Raw genomic sequence first — 14,647 nt, forward strand, 5'->3', positions numbered from 1 at the left:
GTTGTTTATTTAAAAGGTGTAGGCAGTTGTTTCTGGTTGGAGGGCTGAAGCAGATGTCTTTCACAGTGTTTGAAGTCTGGTGTTTGCTATTTTCTGCTCTTCCTTCTTAACTAAAGTTTTTCCATGTGCTGGTTGTATCATTGGCCTTCAGAGGCTTTGTTTGAGTTTTGCAAAGGGACTGGTTTTGGTGATATCTGCTGTTCTACTGGAATGCTGCTTCCTTGTATGTAGCACCCCTTGTKCATTTGGGTTCAGTGCTGTGGATCTGAAATAAAGCCCTGACACGTCCCTCTGCCATGCTGCAGCACACCCTGTATTGTCTGGTGGTGCTCAGTCACTGGGGAATGCAAGTGGGTGTGAATACTGTGTCTAAATAGCATGTGACTGAACCTGATTACGAACATAGTTCAGACACTTCAAGAATAAGTTGTTAGTGTGTTATCAGGAATGTGCTTTGTGACAAAACAATCAGTGGATTTTTGAAATATATATATATATATTTAAGGAGAACTTGTTAAGGTGCATTTAAAATAATTTTGTCATTGCGAAGTTGGAAGGATACACTTATATGAAATTCTAATGATAAATCATGTGCTTTTAACTAGTGTAAAATGGGAATGTTGTACAGTCTGTAAAACTAAATAAGGAAATCTGTACAGTAAGTATATCTATTCCTTTTTTTATTTCAAATGTCACAAAGCTAATTTAGCACCACTTGTTTTCTATCACGTCATGTAGTAAATTGCCATTTCCAGGCCCTTGTATAAATGCCCAGCTACTGGTATGTAAGAAGTCCCATGGGTTTCGTGAGAATATGCTGTTATGTTAATAAATCCATTGCTGATTTGGGACTTGAATCTGAAGCATGGCAATAAAGCCAACAAAGATTTTATGAATGCTTCCAAACTTTTTTTCCCCGAGCATCAGTTGCTCTTGTCTCCTGTCTCTTGGCTCCTTTCAGCCCTGCTTTGAGAACCAGGAATTATCTCTAGCACACTGCTATCTGTCTTTGGGAGTTTGTTCAGAAAGGGGTGGACTGGTTGCTAGGGATTCAAATGGACTTTAACCTCTTCTAAGGAAAGGAAGGCTCAGACTTCCTTATGGAGACCTCTCTATTTTCATGGTTTTTATTTGGGGATTTTTGTCTGTGAGTGCTCCCCACCTAGGCTTTCTTGAAATATGATAGTGCTCAGAAGGACATCTCACGTAAGCAGAGCGGTTTGTGTACAGATCAGTCAGGTTTCTGCCTCTTTCCAKGGCATCTTTAACCCTTGTGCCTTAGAATCAAAATCAGACTGGATTAATAGAGATAACTTTGAGCTGAAATTCCTGTGTTTGAAATTACTTACTAGGTATGTGGGTAGACTGAGGATTTGGTGCATGCCACATCTGTTATTCTGAGGCTTGCATCAATTCTGTTCAGTCACAGGTACATTTATCATGTCTTACAGTGCTGGTCATCAGCAGTGCCAGTGTTATCTGTGGGATGGTGGTGAAACTCCCAATACAAGAATCATCTTGAAGAGCTTAATTGAAATRCATTCCCATTTTCTTCCATACAGTTCACTGAATTCTAGATAGCTGCTCCTGAGCTTGCTAGCTTCTCTGTWCAACAGACCTTCTAAGAGTGTCCTGATGGTTTATGCACAGCAACTTCCCAGCTCTTTTGGGCTRGTTTTCCTTAATTATATTTTACAGTTGTGTTAGGCAATACAGAGACCACTTTAGAAGATCGTTGCTTCAAGTATTGTTTAYGTGATGGTCTTCCATTAATAGTTCTTTGAACTGTAACACTTCAAAACAAGGTGCAATGCTGTAATCTCCAGAGTGGAGAGCCCCAGATTGTTACATTGGCCAGTGCTGTAGCTGAMGGAGCTGACTTTCTGCAGTGCCTCATAGACTTCATACTGTTCTTCTGTCTTTTTCAAGTTGGTTTAACCTATTGAATATCTTTGTGTAACCTAACTAAAAAGAGGTAAAGAAGAGTTTCCCAAGGTCAAGGCCCATGTGTAATACAATATTACACTCATGGTAACAGCCTCAAGTTGTGCCAGGGAAGGTTTAGGTTCTGTATTAGGAAAAATTTCTCCACCAAAAGGGTTGTCAGGCTTTGGAAGAGCCTGTCCAGGGAAGTGGTGGAGTCATCATCCCTGGGCGTTTTTTTACAAAGCATCGATGTGGCAGTGAGAGTCATGGTTTACTGGTAGGCTTGGCAGTTCTGGGTTAAGGGTTAGATTCAATGATCTTGGAGGTCTTGTCTAACCTAAATGATTTTGTGATTCTCAAATGATTAATGGTGAATGCTGAGAAGCAACATATATGGCGGAGTATCAGGTGCATTAGTTTGGAAAAACCTTGCAATGTTTTGGGAGCATTGGTAACTATTCCCCTAAGTCCTTTATCCCAATACTTTCTCAAAATGAGTATTCTTTGTACTCCTTGTACTTTGGATTATATTTTGCTTTTCTCAAAACTTTTTTTGATTGTATCTCTATGGTTTCTGAAGTATGTGTTGTATTTGAGATGCAGAAACAGCAACTCAGTCTAATTTATAGTTTCTAATGTGTTTCTTCCTTTTCCTTTGATTGTTTTTTTTTTTGGGTTGTTGTTTAACTGTATGTGGGTTTTGAGCTGCTGATTTTTATTTTTTAGCTCTTTTAATAAAAGTCATTACAATGACTGCCTCATTTTTCATTCTAGAGTGGTAAATAACTTGGAGACTACCATTGTGTATACATAGTTTTCTTTTCTTTCTCCCTACAAATGTTCCTTTGTTTTTATTAATGCCTAATTTTCATTCTGTCTTACCACAAAATGGCCAGCTGTTGTAAGTGGTCATAAACAGCTATTTACAATCATGCCTAGGCTGAACATTTTGTAAGGGTTCTTGAGTGTGAAGCATTATTTCCTTTTACAAAACAAGTTAGTTTTAACTCTCATGATAGCTAATTCTGCTTGTCCAGTAGGGACATGAAAATGACTTAGTGGCTGAGTGTTCATGTTCCCATCCATATTTGGGTACAGGTTCCGGTTATTGAAGCACCTTTCTTTCTCTCACTTCAGAGGGTTTTGGTCCTTCTACAAATTTCCTTCTGAAAACCATTTTCAATGTGCTGTCTTTTTGCTCATTCCAGTGGACCTTTTTAATTTGTCTTTGAAAGTGTCTACATTTTTGTGTTGGTTCTTTGAAATGTAATTCTGCTGTAGCAGATTTTTTTCTGATTCTAGAAACATTTTAATACTTGAATGCTCTGTAGATACTCTAGAGAAACAGTTTATGCTAGGAAGTTAGTTCATCTTYCTTCTGTTCTCATTTTGATCCAAGAAGTAATCACTTAAAATTTCTAAACTGATTAAACTGTATAGATTAAGTATCTTTTCTTTTTATACCTCAGTGTTCATATGAAGATAAATGAATCATTTGACTTTAATACTGCATTTCACCCTCATCTCAAGAATATGAGTCATTATTGCTGTCCTGATTTTGAGGCCGGTCATGTGATCCTAACTRTGTTTTAATTCTGGACTGCAGTTTTATACCTGAGGATTTTTACAACTTCTTTGCTAGACTTTTCCTGGTGTTTGGCTATGTTCTGTTCCCCTGGGAGCTTCATCTTCATATGCAGATGTTCATTGCCTTTTCTAAAACAGGCAACTCAATCCACTTTTGTGCTTTATTCATGTGACCTAAACTAGCAAAAAAGTTAAAAATTCAATGTRAAACTATTTGATTCTTTTCTGGTACACTTCTCTATAGAAGTCTATAGGTCTATAGAAAATTGATATTAAAYCAGTTTTCAAAGACTAGCTTTTGTAGGCATTTCTATGGACCAATTTGTCCATATTATCTATAACTGATTTCTCATCATCATTAGGCAGTGAGCCATTCCTACATTTCCCTTCTTATATCTGTAATTACTTGAAATGCCCACATGCAGAAATAGGTTCTGGTTCTATTACTTTGTATGCAATTTTTTTTTATTATTATTTCCCTACAAGTCTGTAGAATTGGAGAATGTGTCGTCTGTACCATGAAGGACATCACATATGTGGGAAGCACAAATCGATCAACATTTAAGCTAAACAAAGCTAAAAACTTGCCTTTTCTATATTATGTTTTCTAGGGSTGCCTGTAGAAATTGGGCCACATTGATAGGTGGTATTTCAGTACTGTTAGCATTTAAAACAACAATGAAATTYATTTCTAAAACTGGAACCAAACAAATAATTATTTTGGTCATGTAGTATAAAGCTTAGATGTCAAAAATAATTTCTAGTAAGTAAGAACCACAGACAAATTTGGCTTGGAAGATGCTTCTTTGAAGTCAAAGTTTCTCAGAGCTTTTCCAATTCAGTTTTACATTTCCAGTGCTGAAATTTGTGTTGTTTGTCGTCCTTTGGTTTGCAACTCAAAGAGGAGTCTGACTGTCCTTCCTGCACCCTCCCCTTGGAGAAGTGGAGGACAGAAATAAATGCTGCCTTGTCCTAATATAAAAGCTAACTTACCGATGATTTCTTGGAAGAAGCCACTATATAACTGAAACCTCAGTAATGGCTGAGCTGTTTGCATCAATGGCCTCTTTTGCCTTTCATGTGTGTCAGATCTTCCCTCTATAAAGCTTTTTTTTACTTTTTTTTTCCCCTTTACTAAATATAACAATATATTTGCTGCTTGAGCTTCTCTTTCTAGAGAAGATGTATATCTATCTAGTGAATTGTTGTTGAAATCTATCAGTGCCACATGAATGCACTTGTTCCTGGTCTTCCCTTCCTCTGTATCATAATATTATTATAAAATGTGTACCTTTCTTTTTAATTTTAGTTAGTCTTTTTCTTTGATGCTTTCCTGCAAAGAAATCTTTCTACTGCTRGGAGAAAGAGACAAAAATGCACATGGCAACATATTGTTCTAACTGAACAAATTACTTTTGGAAAGGTATGAATAAWATATGGTTTGTTTAGACTTCAGTAAGGTATAGATAGATCATATGCTCTGTAATCATGTATGATCTCAAGAYTTTTTTGTGTTTCAAGCACATATAAGCTCTTACTGTGCGGAAAGTTTGTAGAACTAGTGTTTTGGTATGTCAGCATGGCTACGTGGCTATTGCACTCTTTCTAGTAAATAAAACATAAATATCTTCTTTTTATTGAATATGGCCTTCTAAATTAATGGTCCATCATATTCCTGTCTTTAAAGTCTTTCATATTAGATATAGAGCTCTAAAATACAATATTCTGATATTCAAATATCAGGGGTTTCTATGTTTTTTTACTCATCCTTGATTCCATTTTCTCTCACTTTATATCATTTGCCAGTTATAATAAATTATAGAGCAACCGTGATCTAGAAAGGAGAAAGGTAAGAATATGCTTGTTTTTATACTGTAACTTTATCTTCATTGAGTCAGTATCTGCTGACTCATGRTCACAGCAGAAACTATGTCAGGAGAAACTCAGATTAGAAATAGGTTTTTAATATTTCCTGCCCTTCTGCTGTCTTCTGGAGAAATCCAGATAGAAGCATCATGGGTTATTATTCTTGCCAATGTCTCAATATGTCCTAACTCTTTTTTCCCTACCTGYATAATTAAATCTTACACAAGATCATTAGTCTTTCAAGATGTTTCTCTTCTACTGTGACAGCTGGCTAGGGAGTTGGAGAAGCTAAATTGCTTCCCTTGTTGGCATGGCCTCAGGTAGCTAGGAGGTAAAGGGAAAAAAAAAAAACAACAAAACAGAGTAGCCTATTTTGAAGATGAGAAAGAAGACTCTACCTCATAATATATGAAGGAGCAACAGTTGTCCTGTTTAGAGAAGGTAAAATTACAGTAAAAGTATCTTTATTGCAAAGAAAATTGAAGTGGAAAACTATGTCATCTTGTTCCTGGCAATTTGCTCTTTTCCCATTGGCAAGATTGTAAGGTTTGTTGGAGCTAGTTGGAATTAAAGATGTAGATTGCACATAGAAAAGATGGGTTGTGTTMATGACTAGTAAAGGAAAGGATCCTCAATGAAATATTGTAGCCTGTGAAATAATGGGTTTTATTTTACACTGTTATTAGCATACTACTTAGTTGTAAAAGTTCCCAATTTTTTCTTTAATYGTTGTTGCYTTTTTCTTAGCCTTGGCAGGCTTGGACTTTTGTTAATATATGGATATTCTTACAAATTATTTCAGGTTTTTTGTGATACTTCTGCATCTTCTGTCTTGGTTGGTTTGGGTTGTTTTGGGTTTTTTTTTTTGTTTGTTTTGGTTTCATTGTTCGCTTTCTTGGTTTTGTGTGTTTCAGATAAATTTGACAGTAATGTTCAAATACTTGTTTTGGTTCTAATGGTAAATATTTAGTCCTTTGCCTGCTCTTTTGCTAACTAATTTAAAGTTCAGGCTACCTTTCAAAAGAAATTACTAAGCATGCAAGAAAATCTGCATTCAAAGTAAATTTGTTGCTCTTTATGATTCCCTTTTTTATTTAAGTATTTATTTAAGTATTTAAGTATCTCTTAATGCAGATAATTAGGTGTGCAAGTAATTAGCTTTTGACTGCCTTTGCCTGGCAAKTGTCTTGTATCACAGTACTTCTATTTTCTGGGCCATATAAATCAAATATTAGTTTATCCCCTGAACTGATCCTACATATTTACTGTAGCTGTAAGTTGTTTCTGATGTGCCTCTTCTGCCCCTCAACTTGAATCACTTGGATATCTTTTGTACCTTTTTWAAATTATTTTCTGGAAAATAATGTTAATATTGATAGTATTTCCTGAAAGTCTGCTCTTGAAGTTTGATTTAGTTGAGGGACTTTCWGTGCTGAATTTTTTGCAGCCGACCAATTGTTTTTTTCGTGTTAATTTGCAAGCTATACCAATAACTTCTGGGAAGCTTTAAGGCTTTATAATCACTATTTCATGCTCCTTACAAACGAGAATATTATGCTTTCTAAGTGACAGATCTTGTTGGAGACTTCCAATATGYTATAGTAAAGTAAATGTGTCAAATTGATTTCATTTGCCATCTCTTACTGAAGCACTTTGGTGTTCTTTAATGTTACAGCACTGCACACAGTGCCTGTYTGGTGCTGTTACAGCTTGTGGTGCAAAAGTGGGGCCATATAGGTAACTAAATAAAGTACTAAGTCATTCAGTGCCTGAGATTATAGTTAGGGTAAATGTATTTTTAAGAAATCTTTCTTCACTGGTCTCATACAATTCCCTGTGTTCAACACTGCTTGTCTGTTGGGAAAGAATTGGATATTCCTGCAGTTACTCGTATACCCAACATACCCATATATGTACATGTTTTAATGAGAAGGAATTTCTTCTAAACAATAATCCAATCAACTATGAAAACTTTGTATATGTGTTTCTTGTTTCTTAACAGCACAACTTGGAGACTATAATGCTTCAGTRCATTGTTCAGGATATCTGTCAAATTACAACTTTATACCGGAACAGAACAAAGATTTTCTTAGCAAAGTAGAAATGCTACATGAGCAACACAGGTAATGTAAACTTTTAGTTCTCTCTGRCGTCTTGAACTTTTAAAGAAAGAAAAAAAGATGTCTAAAGGAAGACTCAAGTTAGTAGAAGTTTCATATACAACAGCCAGTTGTATTTCGTTTAGTTTTTAAATACTTGGATTTATCACAGAGGTGCTAGATTTGTTGTATTCAGAGTAAGATGCTAAAGTGTTGAAACATTTAAATAAATTTCTAGTTATAACCTCCAGTAGATCAGTTAACCTTATACATTGTTAAAGTCAAACTATACTAGATGATCGAGGGATTTTCTGGATGAAGGACATTTGAAAATGTTTCAAATTCTATAGGTTTTTTTTTGTCTGTATGTGTGGGAAAAAACTTCAATAAATGCCATAACCATAAAACACTTCAATTAACTTTGTACTTTCACTCCTCTCTCGAGTGTAATACAAAGGCTGCAACAGATTATTCCAGTCAGTGCGCTGCTAATTATTTTTTCTGACCCTGCTGCTTTGTCTCTTGTAAGACTGCAGCTTTGGAATTAGTGGTGTTAATCAGATACTTGCAAGCTGGATGCAAATATTCCATTCTAAGAAATTGTCTGTGAGGAAATGAAATCCAATCTCTGTAGACCTGGTTTTTTCTGTCTGTATCTTAACTGCAGCAGAGCTAATTTCCTGCTCTCTTAGTTTATTTGATTTGTACACTGAAATGTTTCTACTTTCATCCCCTCAGTTCTCCAGATAATTATCTCCAGATAATGTCCCTCAGTTCTATTTTTTCTCATTTTTYAGTACTCTTCCTTCTCACTCTTGTTTCTTTACTGTTAGTGGGTGTGATTGAAGTGGTTAGCTTGAACTCATGTGTTTAGTGCTATGGTAGCAAGAGATACAAAACTGATTTGGTCCTGCGGAGGAAAGATCAGAAGTTCCTGTTGGTCCATACTAGGGTGTGGTTGGATCAGTTGGAAAGATTCTTTTCTTCTCCGGGTCCTTTCAGGGAAATCAATTTAAYTGAGTGTCTTTGGTAGAGTGAAACCTTGGTGATTGAGAACTTCAATTTCTGTATTGGATTAACAGAGGTGTTGGTAATTGAAGGGTTGAATAAAAATACTGAGTCGACTGGATTGGAAAGAATGTTTCTTTATTGTTTTAACACCATTTTGAAATTTAGCTCTTAAGGCAARTTTACTTCAGAGTGCAAGGAGAGGGAGACAAATTATTGTTGATCCTGGCAGTATTTCTTGCATACTCCTTTGGCATTCATRGAGAATACTTAYGTCTGGGACACGAATKTGACTAGWTCAGTGCCAAGAACATACTTGACARKAATGGTTCTGGTGTTCAGCAGAGCTGCTAGGAAGGAAAGATGAAAAAGAAGAATTTACTTTTTTATCCTTTKAGAAGATTATTGCTTTGGAATAAGATTTCTGCTAATCTGGTATAAATATTTGGTGTAGACCATATAGTTTATCTGTAAATTATTACAGCTTTGAAACTGGTATTCTTAGATTACAGGGTTTTAAAGCCAGCCCTATCAACATCTGTCCTTTTTTCACTCTTTAGTGTCTATTCTTTGGGAACCTTTCACRAAGGGAAAGGCTTGACTTGCTGAAACACAATATAGGCTTGAAAAGTCATGTARTGCCTTGTGCTATGTTATGTGTTGTAACTCAGTGCAAGGTTTTTGTTACCTAGGTTTTATGTTGCTTTGCAAAATCTGAGGAAGTTTCCCCTGAACAACTTCAAGTCACACTATTCAGTGGACAGTACGTAGCTGTTGAGAAAGCAGCTATTGTCATATTGAACTGGTATAGCTTCAGAAATTTTTCCTCCGTATTCATCCCTAAATCCATAGAGGGATTTTTCTGTATGGAATTGGTTCTAACATGGTTTTCCTGCTGTGTTTTGCTTAGTTAGCAGCCTGAGATCTTAGTTAAGGTTTTCATAGTGATTATTAGATCCAGCCATCAGTTTGACGAGAAAGACAATTTGAAACTAGATAGGATGCTTATATTCCAGATGAGGTTTGTTAGTCCTTCGGTATCAACAGCTATAAAAATTTGAACGTCAGGACCAGTTTCCTCTTGCCTGTTTCTCTCACTGAATAATTACCATCTGCTTAGGGACCTGAAGGTTTCATTTCACCTCTAATTGAGTAGGTGGGTGTAACAACAAGGAGTGAAAAACCTACGTCTATGCTGAGATACTTGTTGGCCCTTCAAGGCACAAGGCAGGACTGGTCTGGTGTAGATGGAGTATGCAAATTGAGAATTAAAATTTGCAGGCATGTCTTGTTGGTGTGCAGAAGACTTCTGAATAAAGTACTTGATCTTTTTTTTTTTTTTTTCACTGACAGTAATGTACTCTTGCAAACATATTCAGCATCCTGTTATATAACAAAATGGCCATTCTGTGTTGTTTGCTTCTGTAATTTTCTGACACAGTGAAAGAGATAAGGTCTACTAAAGTTTTTCAGAATCAAGATGCCAGTAGTCAGTGTACATGTAGATCTGAGAAACCAGTTTAGCTCCGGATTGTGGCAAACAGCTCTCCTTTTTTTCTTTGCTCTTTTTTCTTTTTTTTTCTGATATTCTGACATCCTCAAGCCACACTGACCATGGCTTTCCGGTTCAAGGTAGATTTCAGTTTTCTGGAGCATGTTGTAATATTTGCTAGAGTGGCTGTTTCAGGTTGTAGTATTTTGGTGGCTTTGCATTTAAAAGGAGGGATATTAATTGGAAGTAATAGATGCTGGAGTTCTTGACATAACTCTGTTATGTCAGCACGTTGTACCTAAATTGCATTTGATTAATGTAATTTTATGCATATAGTTTTGGRAACTCACCTAGTAAGGAGGTTTTTTTACCTGCACTTGTAGAAGCTTTCTGTAAGACAAGGCGGTCAAATGCTTGTATGTCTTAGCTGCAGGAGAAAAAAGTATTTTAGGACTTACAGATTGTAGGTAAACTCAGATGGCTTTTCCCTGGTGAGTTTCATAACTTTGGCTTTAATCTACTCTCCCMCCTTTACTTTATTAGTACATTCATGCTTCTAATCTTTCTTCTAAATTGCTTCCTTCTGAGAGACTATGAAATATAGAATATTTACAGATACAGCTTCTTACTGTAAAGTAAGATTTTGTAGGGGAGTAGTTTCCCCTTGAAAAGTTTCATCTCTTTGAATGTAGCAGATAAAAAAGATTTTTCTAAAAATAACTAGTCGAGAATAGGTAAGCTAATAAAATTGTGTATAACTCGTGCAGTTTTTTGGGAGTACTTCAGCAGGGCCTTCAACAGTGAAGAACTCATGGCACTACTTAATGTGGGGTTATTTCTCAGACATAGGGCTGTGGCATTCTTCTGGTTTTATACATTTGGAATAAATATAATTTCTTTTATTTTTGACTTGTCGGTGGTTCATATTTATTATTTTTTCCCTTCTTTTAGTGGYCTCAAGCAATCTGAAGCAGAGTCCTGCTATATAAATATAGCACGAACACTKGAATTCTATGGAGTGGAATTGCACAGTGGTAGAGTATGTTTACATTGTAATTATTTCCTTGGAAAATAAATTTATATGCTTTTTTTTTTTTTTACATTAATTAATAGAGGGGGAAAAATGGTATTTAAGTATTGACTTTATCATGTTGTTTTTATTTAGTGTTGGGTTTTCAGTAACTTCTGTGTGGCATAGGTACTGGAATTTCAACCAAATAAGATAGAGCTCCTCAAAAATGTAACCATATATTTTTAAGACAAACTATATAATTACTGCAATATATATTACTTTATAATTCTACTTAGGTTTCTGAGTGTCTTACCATGAAAGAGAGTGAGTGCTTTGTTTAGTTCTATTGGCAGATGTTTTAGRAGTTTAATTTCTCTGAATTTCTGTCACTAATTTGTTAAATGTTAATGATACAGAGGTTTTTTTAAATTTAAATTCATGTATTCCCTGATTCCAGGCTAAATCGAAGAAATATTTAACTTGAGATATGACCACTAAAACAGTGTTTGAAATTTTTTACATATAGGGTGTTCATTGACAAGAAACATGTCCTAGTATGTCACTGGCTACTATTTAATTTTTGGACTACACTGATCATCTGAAGTGAATCCCCAAAGTGCTGTGTACATGTTCCATTTGTGCTTCTACACAACAGTAAATTGTTTTAGCATAAGACTTGTAATATAAAAAAAATTGCTTCCTTCAGCATGATATTTTGTTGTTTTTGTTTGTTGCCTCAAATAAATGAGAGTGTTACATTGGATTTCTAGAAATTCCTAAAGTACTTCTRTATGAAGCCACTGTAATTACATTCRTATTCATGAAATACCGTGTTCAAATGGTAGACACTTTTTTAAGAATAGGGAAAASTAGAAAGGAAATAATTGATCTTATTAAATCTTGCTTTGTTTGGGTACACTGTCTTTGCATTGGGTCATCTGTCACCTTTCTACTTTATTGAAGAAGCTCTTACTGTTACACTTGAAATTTCACTGTATGCACTTAACTTGATTGGATTTTGCCTTGTAACTTCTATTGTAGTCTAGTATTTTGATAAGCCAACTTGAGTGATAAGACTTTCACTATGGCTAGTCTTTTAATATTAATGGAATGCTGTTTCTGAAAGCTCTTCCAATTTCCRTTATCCTTCCTGAGCTGCAGGCCACCGAACTGCATGCAGGATGTCAGTAGTGGTCATACCAGTGCCAAGTAGTGAAGATTGACTGGATTCAGACATTTTCACCAAAATGAAATTTCATTGCAGACCCTCTTGCTACTGTTCCAATTCAAAATAATAGTTTTATCACAATTCAATTTTTTTGAAGGATGAAGTATTTGAAATGATCTATTTTTTCTAGCAGCTGAACTGGATATCTAGACATTTAGAAGCTGCTAGGAAGAAAATAGAAAGCAAAACAGAAAGTATCATGCCACATTTCAAATTGAGTTTCAATATCATTTGAATGTTGAGCTTCATTCTTCCTCTCCCTTCCTCATCTCAAAGTGGTAATGGAAAAAGAAAAGTACAGAGAAGGGTAAAACTCATTAATGCTTCAAGGAAACATCTATAGCAGATGAACAGCATGGAGAATGTGAGTAGCCAACAATATTTAGTCTACCTAGAAAGACACRGGTTTACGTAAAGGAACTTTTTCTGTAAGACTGTGGTTGAACTGTAAGCATTAGTGCAATTTTAATGGATGCCCAAGGTGAAATAACTGTCAGGAGTTGTTGGTCAGTCACTGGAGTCCATTAAATGTAAAAGAAGCTTCTAAACCATGACATCCTCTAGCTGTAAATGACCAGAAGCTGAGAAGGGGAGTTGTTAGTAGGGTTTAGTTGATTGTCTTTGAGGTTCTGTGCTACCAAAACATCAGGTGCAGGTCACTGTTTCAGTTGAATGCCACGAGGCAAACCTCTCAGCCAACATGGTGGTGTTGGTGTTGCTCCTGCAGGCCTGTGAGAAGTTTGCARTGAAGATTATGAGCTGCTTCTTCACAAAGGCTACTGTGTCACACCCCTGCTTTGGCAGGGATCTTTACAGTGCCTCCTGATATCCTCACCCCACTCAGTGCTGCTTTTAAATCATCTTTCCCAATTTGTCACGTCCCAGTGCCTTGGACAGATTTAGCAGGGGATAATTAAACTGTTGCTTTCGTGAAAGGCTTTGTCTCTGTGGATTCTGACGATTCAGGCCTTTGCTGCTAAATTAGTCTTATTCCTCTTAGGTTGTGTATGGCAGAAGAGCCAGGTAACACCTGGCTTTTATGGTAGTGGCCAAAAGAAGCTGATGCTTCTGTACTGGTGGTTGAGAGTGGGATACTTTTGGATAATGTTTCTTGAAAAGCAGATGAATATATAGTATTTATTTTTGTTTAAYGATACAAAGTTAAATATTTGACCGAAGTGTGAGCTTGCTTTTTAGCAACTTGCAAAACRTGCAACTTTAATCTGAGCTCCGTTTTCATCTGGAAGCATTTCTGGTTGTTTTTTTTTTCTGATGAGAAATCTGAACCGCTAAAATTGTAATATTAAAAAATGCATTAGTGTTAGGAAACTCAGGAGACTGTATTCAATATGTTAAAACTGTATTGATATTTCTTGAATTCCTAATCTCCTTTTGATTCTGGACCACTATCTCATCTGCTCAATAATTAATCTGCTGTGAAATTATCTTTCATTTTTGTTCAGAGAGTCAAAGATAGGAAATTTGTTGAATCAGTATTATTTCCATATCAACAAAAATCAAGATGGTAATTGTAAATTAAATCGAATGTGATTTGGTACTTAACTAGCTAGATGCCTGGCATGATAATTTTTTTATCTTTACAACTTTTTTTATTATTATCTTCTTCATGTTACCTGTTTTTTTATAAATACATGCATGTTATTTTTTTGTTGTGCAATTTAACAACATAGATGTTTTGAAAGGGAAATAAAGTATTATATTGATGTGCAGTTGTATAAGAGACCCTCTCTATGCTATTCCAACACCTTGGTTTTGTGTTTCTTAGGCTTAACACAGGAGCATTCCTAATAACAAATAACAKGGGAGATTAGTGATTTGGGCTGGTACAAAGGAGGGTGAGGAATGAACTTTGTTCTGACAAAGCTTCTGGAGAAAATAGAGTAGTTTATCCTAATTAATCCCTATCAAGTGTTTAGATAATCCTTTTTTTTTCTGCTTAATCATGTCGATTTTCAGCTTTTACTCCTAAAACTGTTTTCTATTCASAGTATTGATTTTTAAAAGCAGGAACCTGCAGTAAGCTCCAAGTGCTAATAATACAATTTTCTACCCTGCTTTAGGCTWGCCATATCATGGCAGAAACAGCTAAATTACATGCAGTTAATCTCCTGAATACCTCAGTGTTCTTCCCAAATATTAAAATTAAGAGGTGTCAGTTCTGGCTTCCTCTATTATTCTTTGCAAATTAGGTTGAGCTTCACTCATTCATGTGCTAGTATTAAACTTCTATAAAACTATTTTTAAAGGATTTATTGTAAACTTTCCACTCTATTGTCAGAGCTGTTCCATTCTTCTGTACCTTACTAATATGATGAAATTGGGATTGAACATGGAGTAAAGCAATACATTAATTGAGCGCAGAGTACCATCTAGAGGAGCAGTTGTGCTACTGAAGGCTTTGAGAGAAT

General features: G+C 35.6%; 1 protein-coding gene across 3 annotated transcripts in view; it reads left to right on the top strand.

Annotated features, from left to right (window-relative positions):
• PTPN3 (protein tyrosine phosphatase non-receptor type 3) overlaps positions 1 to 14,647 on the top strand; it is a 158,931-nt gene that overhangs the window by 82,638 nt on the left and 61,646 nt on the right. For all 3 annotated transcript variants that reach the window (XM_057379243.1, XM_057379244.1, XM_057379246.1), the window contains exons 8-9: positions 7,382 to 7,502; positions 10,930 to 11,017. In XM_057379243.1, the coding sequence (XP_057235226.1) occupies positions 7,382 to 7,502; positions 10,930 to 11,017 (209 nt within the window). The remainder of the gene's footprint in view (positions 1 to 7,381; positions 7,503 to 10,929; positions 11,018 to 14,647) is intronic.

This window comes from Malurus melanocephalus, unplaced genomic scaffold (assembly GCF_030028575.1).
Source record: "Malurus melanocephalus ecotype Western Australia unplaced genomic scaffold, MMel_1.1 scaffold_395, whole genome shotgun sequence".
In the NCBI taxonomy this organism is placed as follows: Eukaryota; Metazoa; Chordata; class Aves; order Passeriformes; family Maluridae; genus Malurus; species Malurus melanocephalus.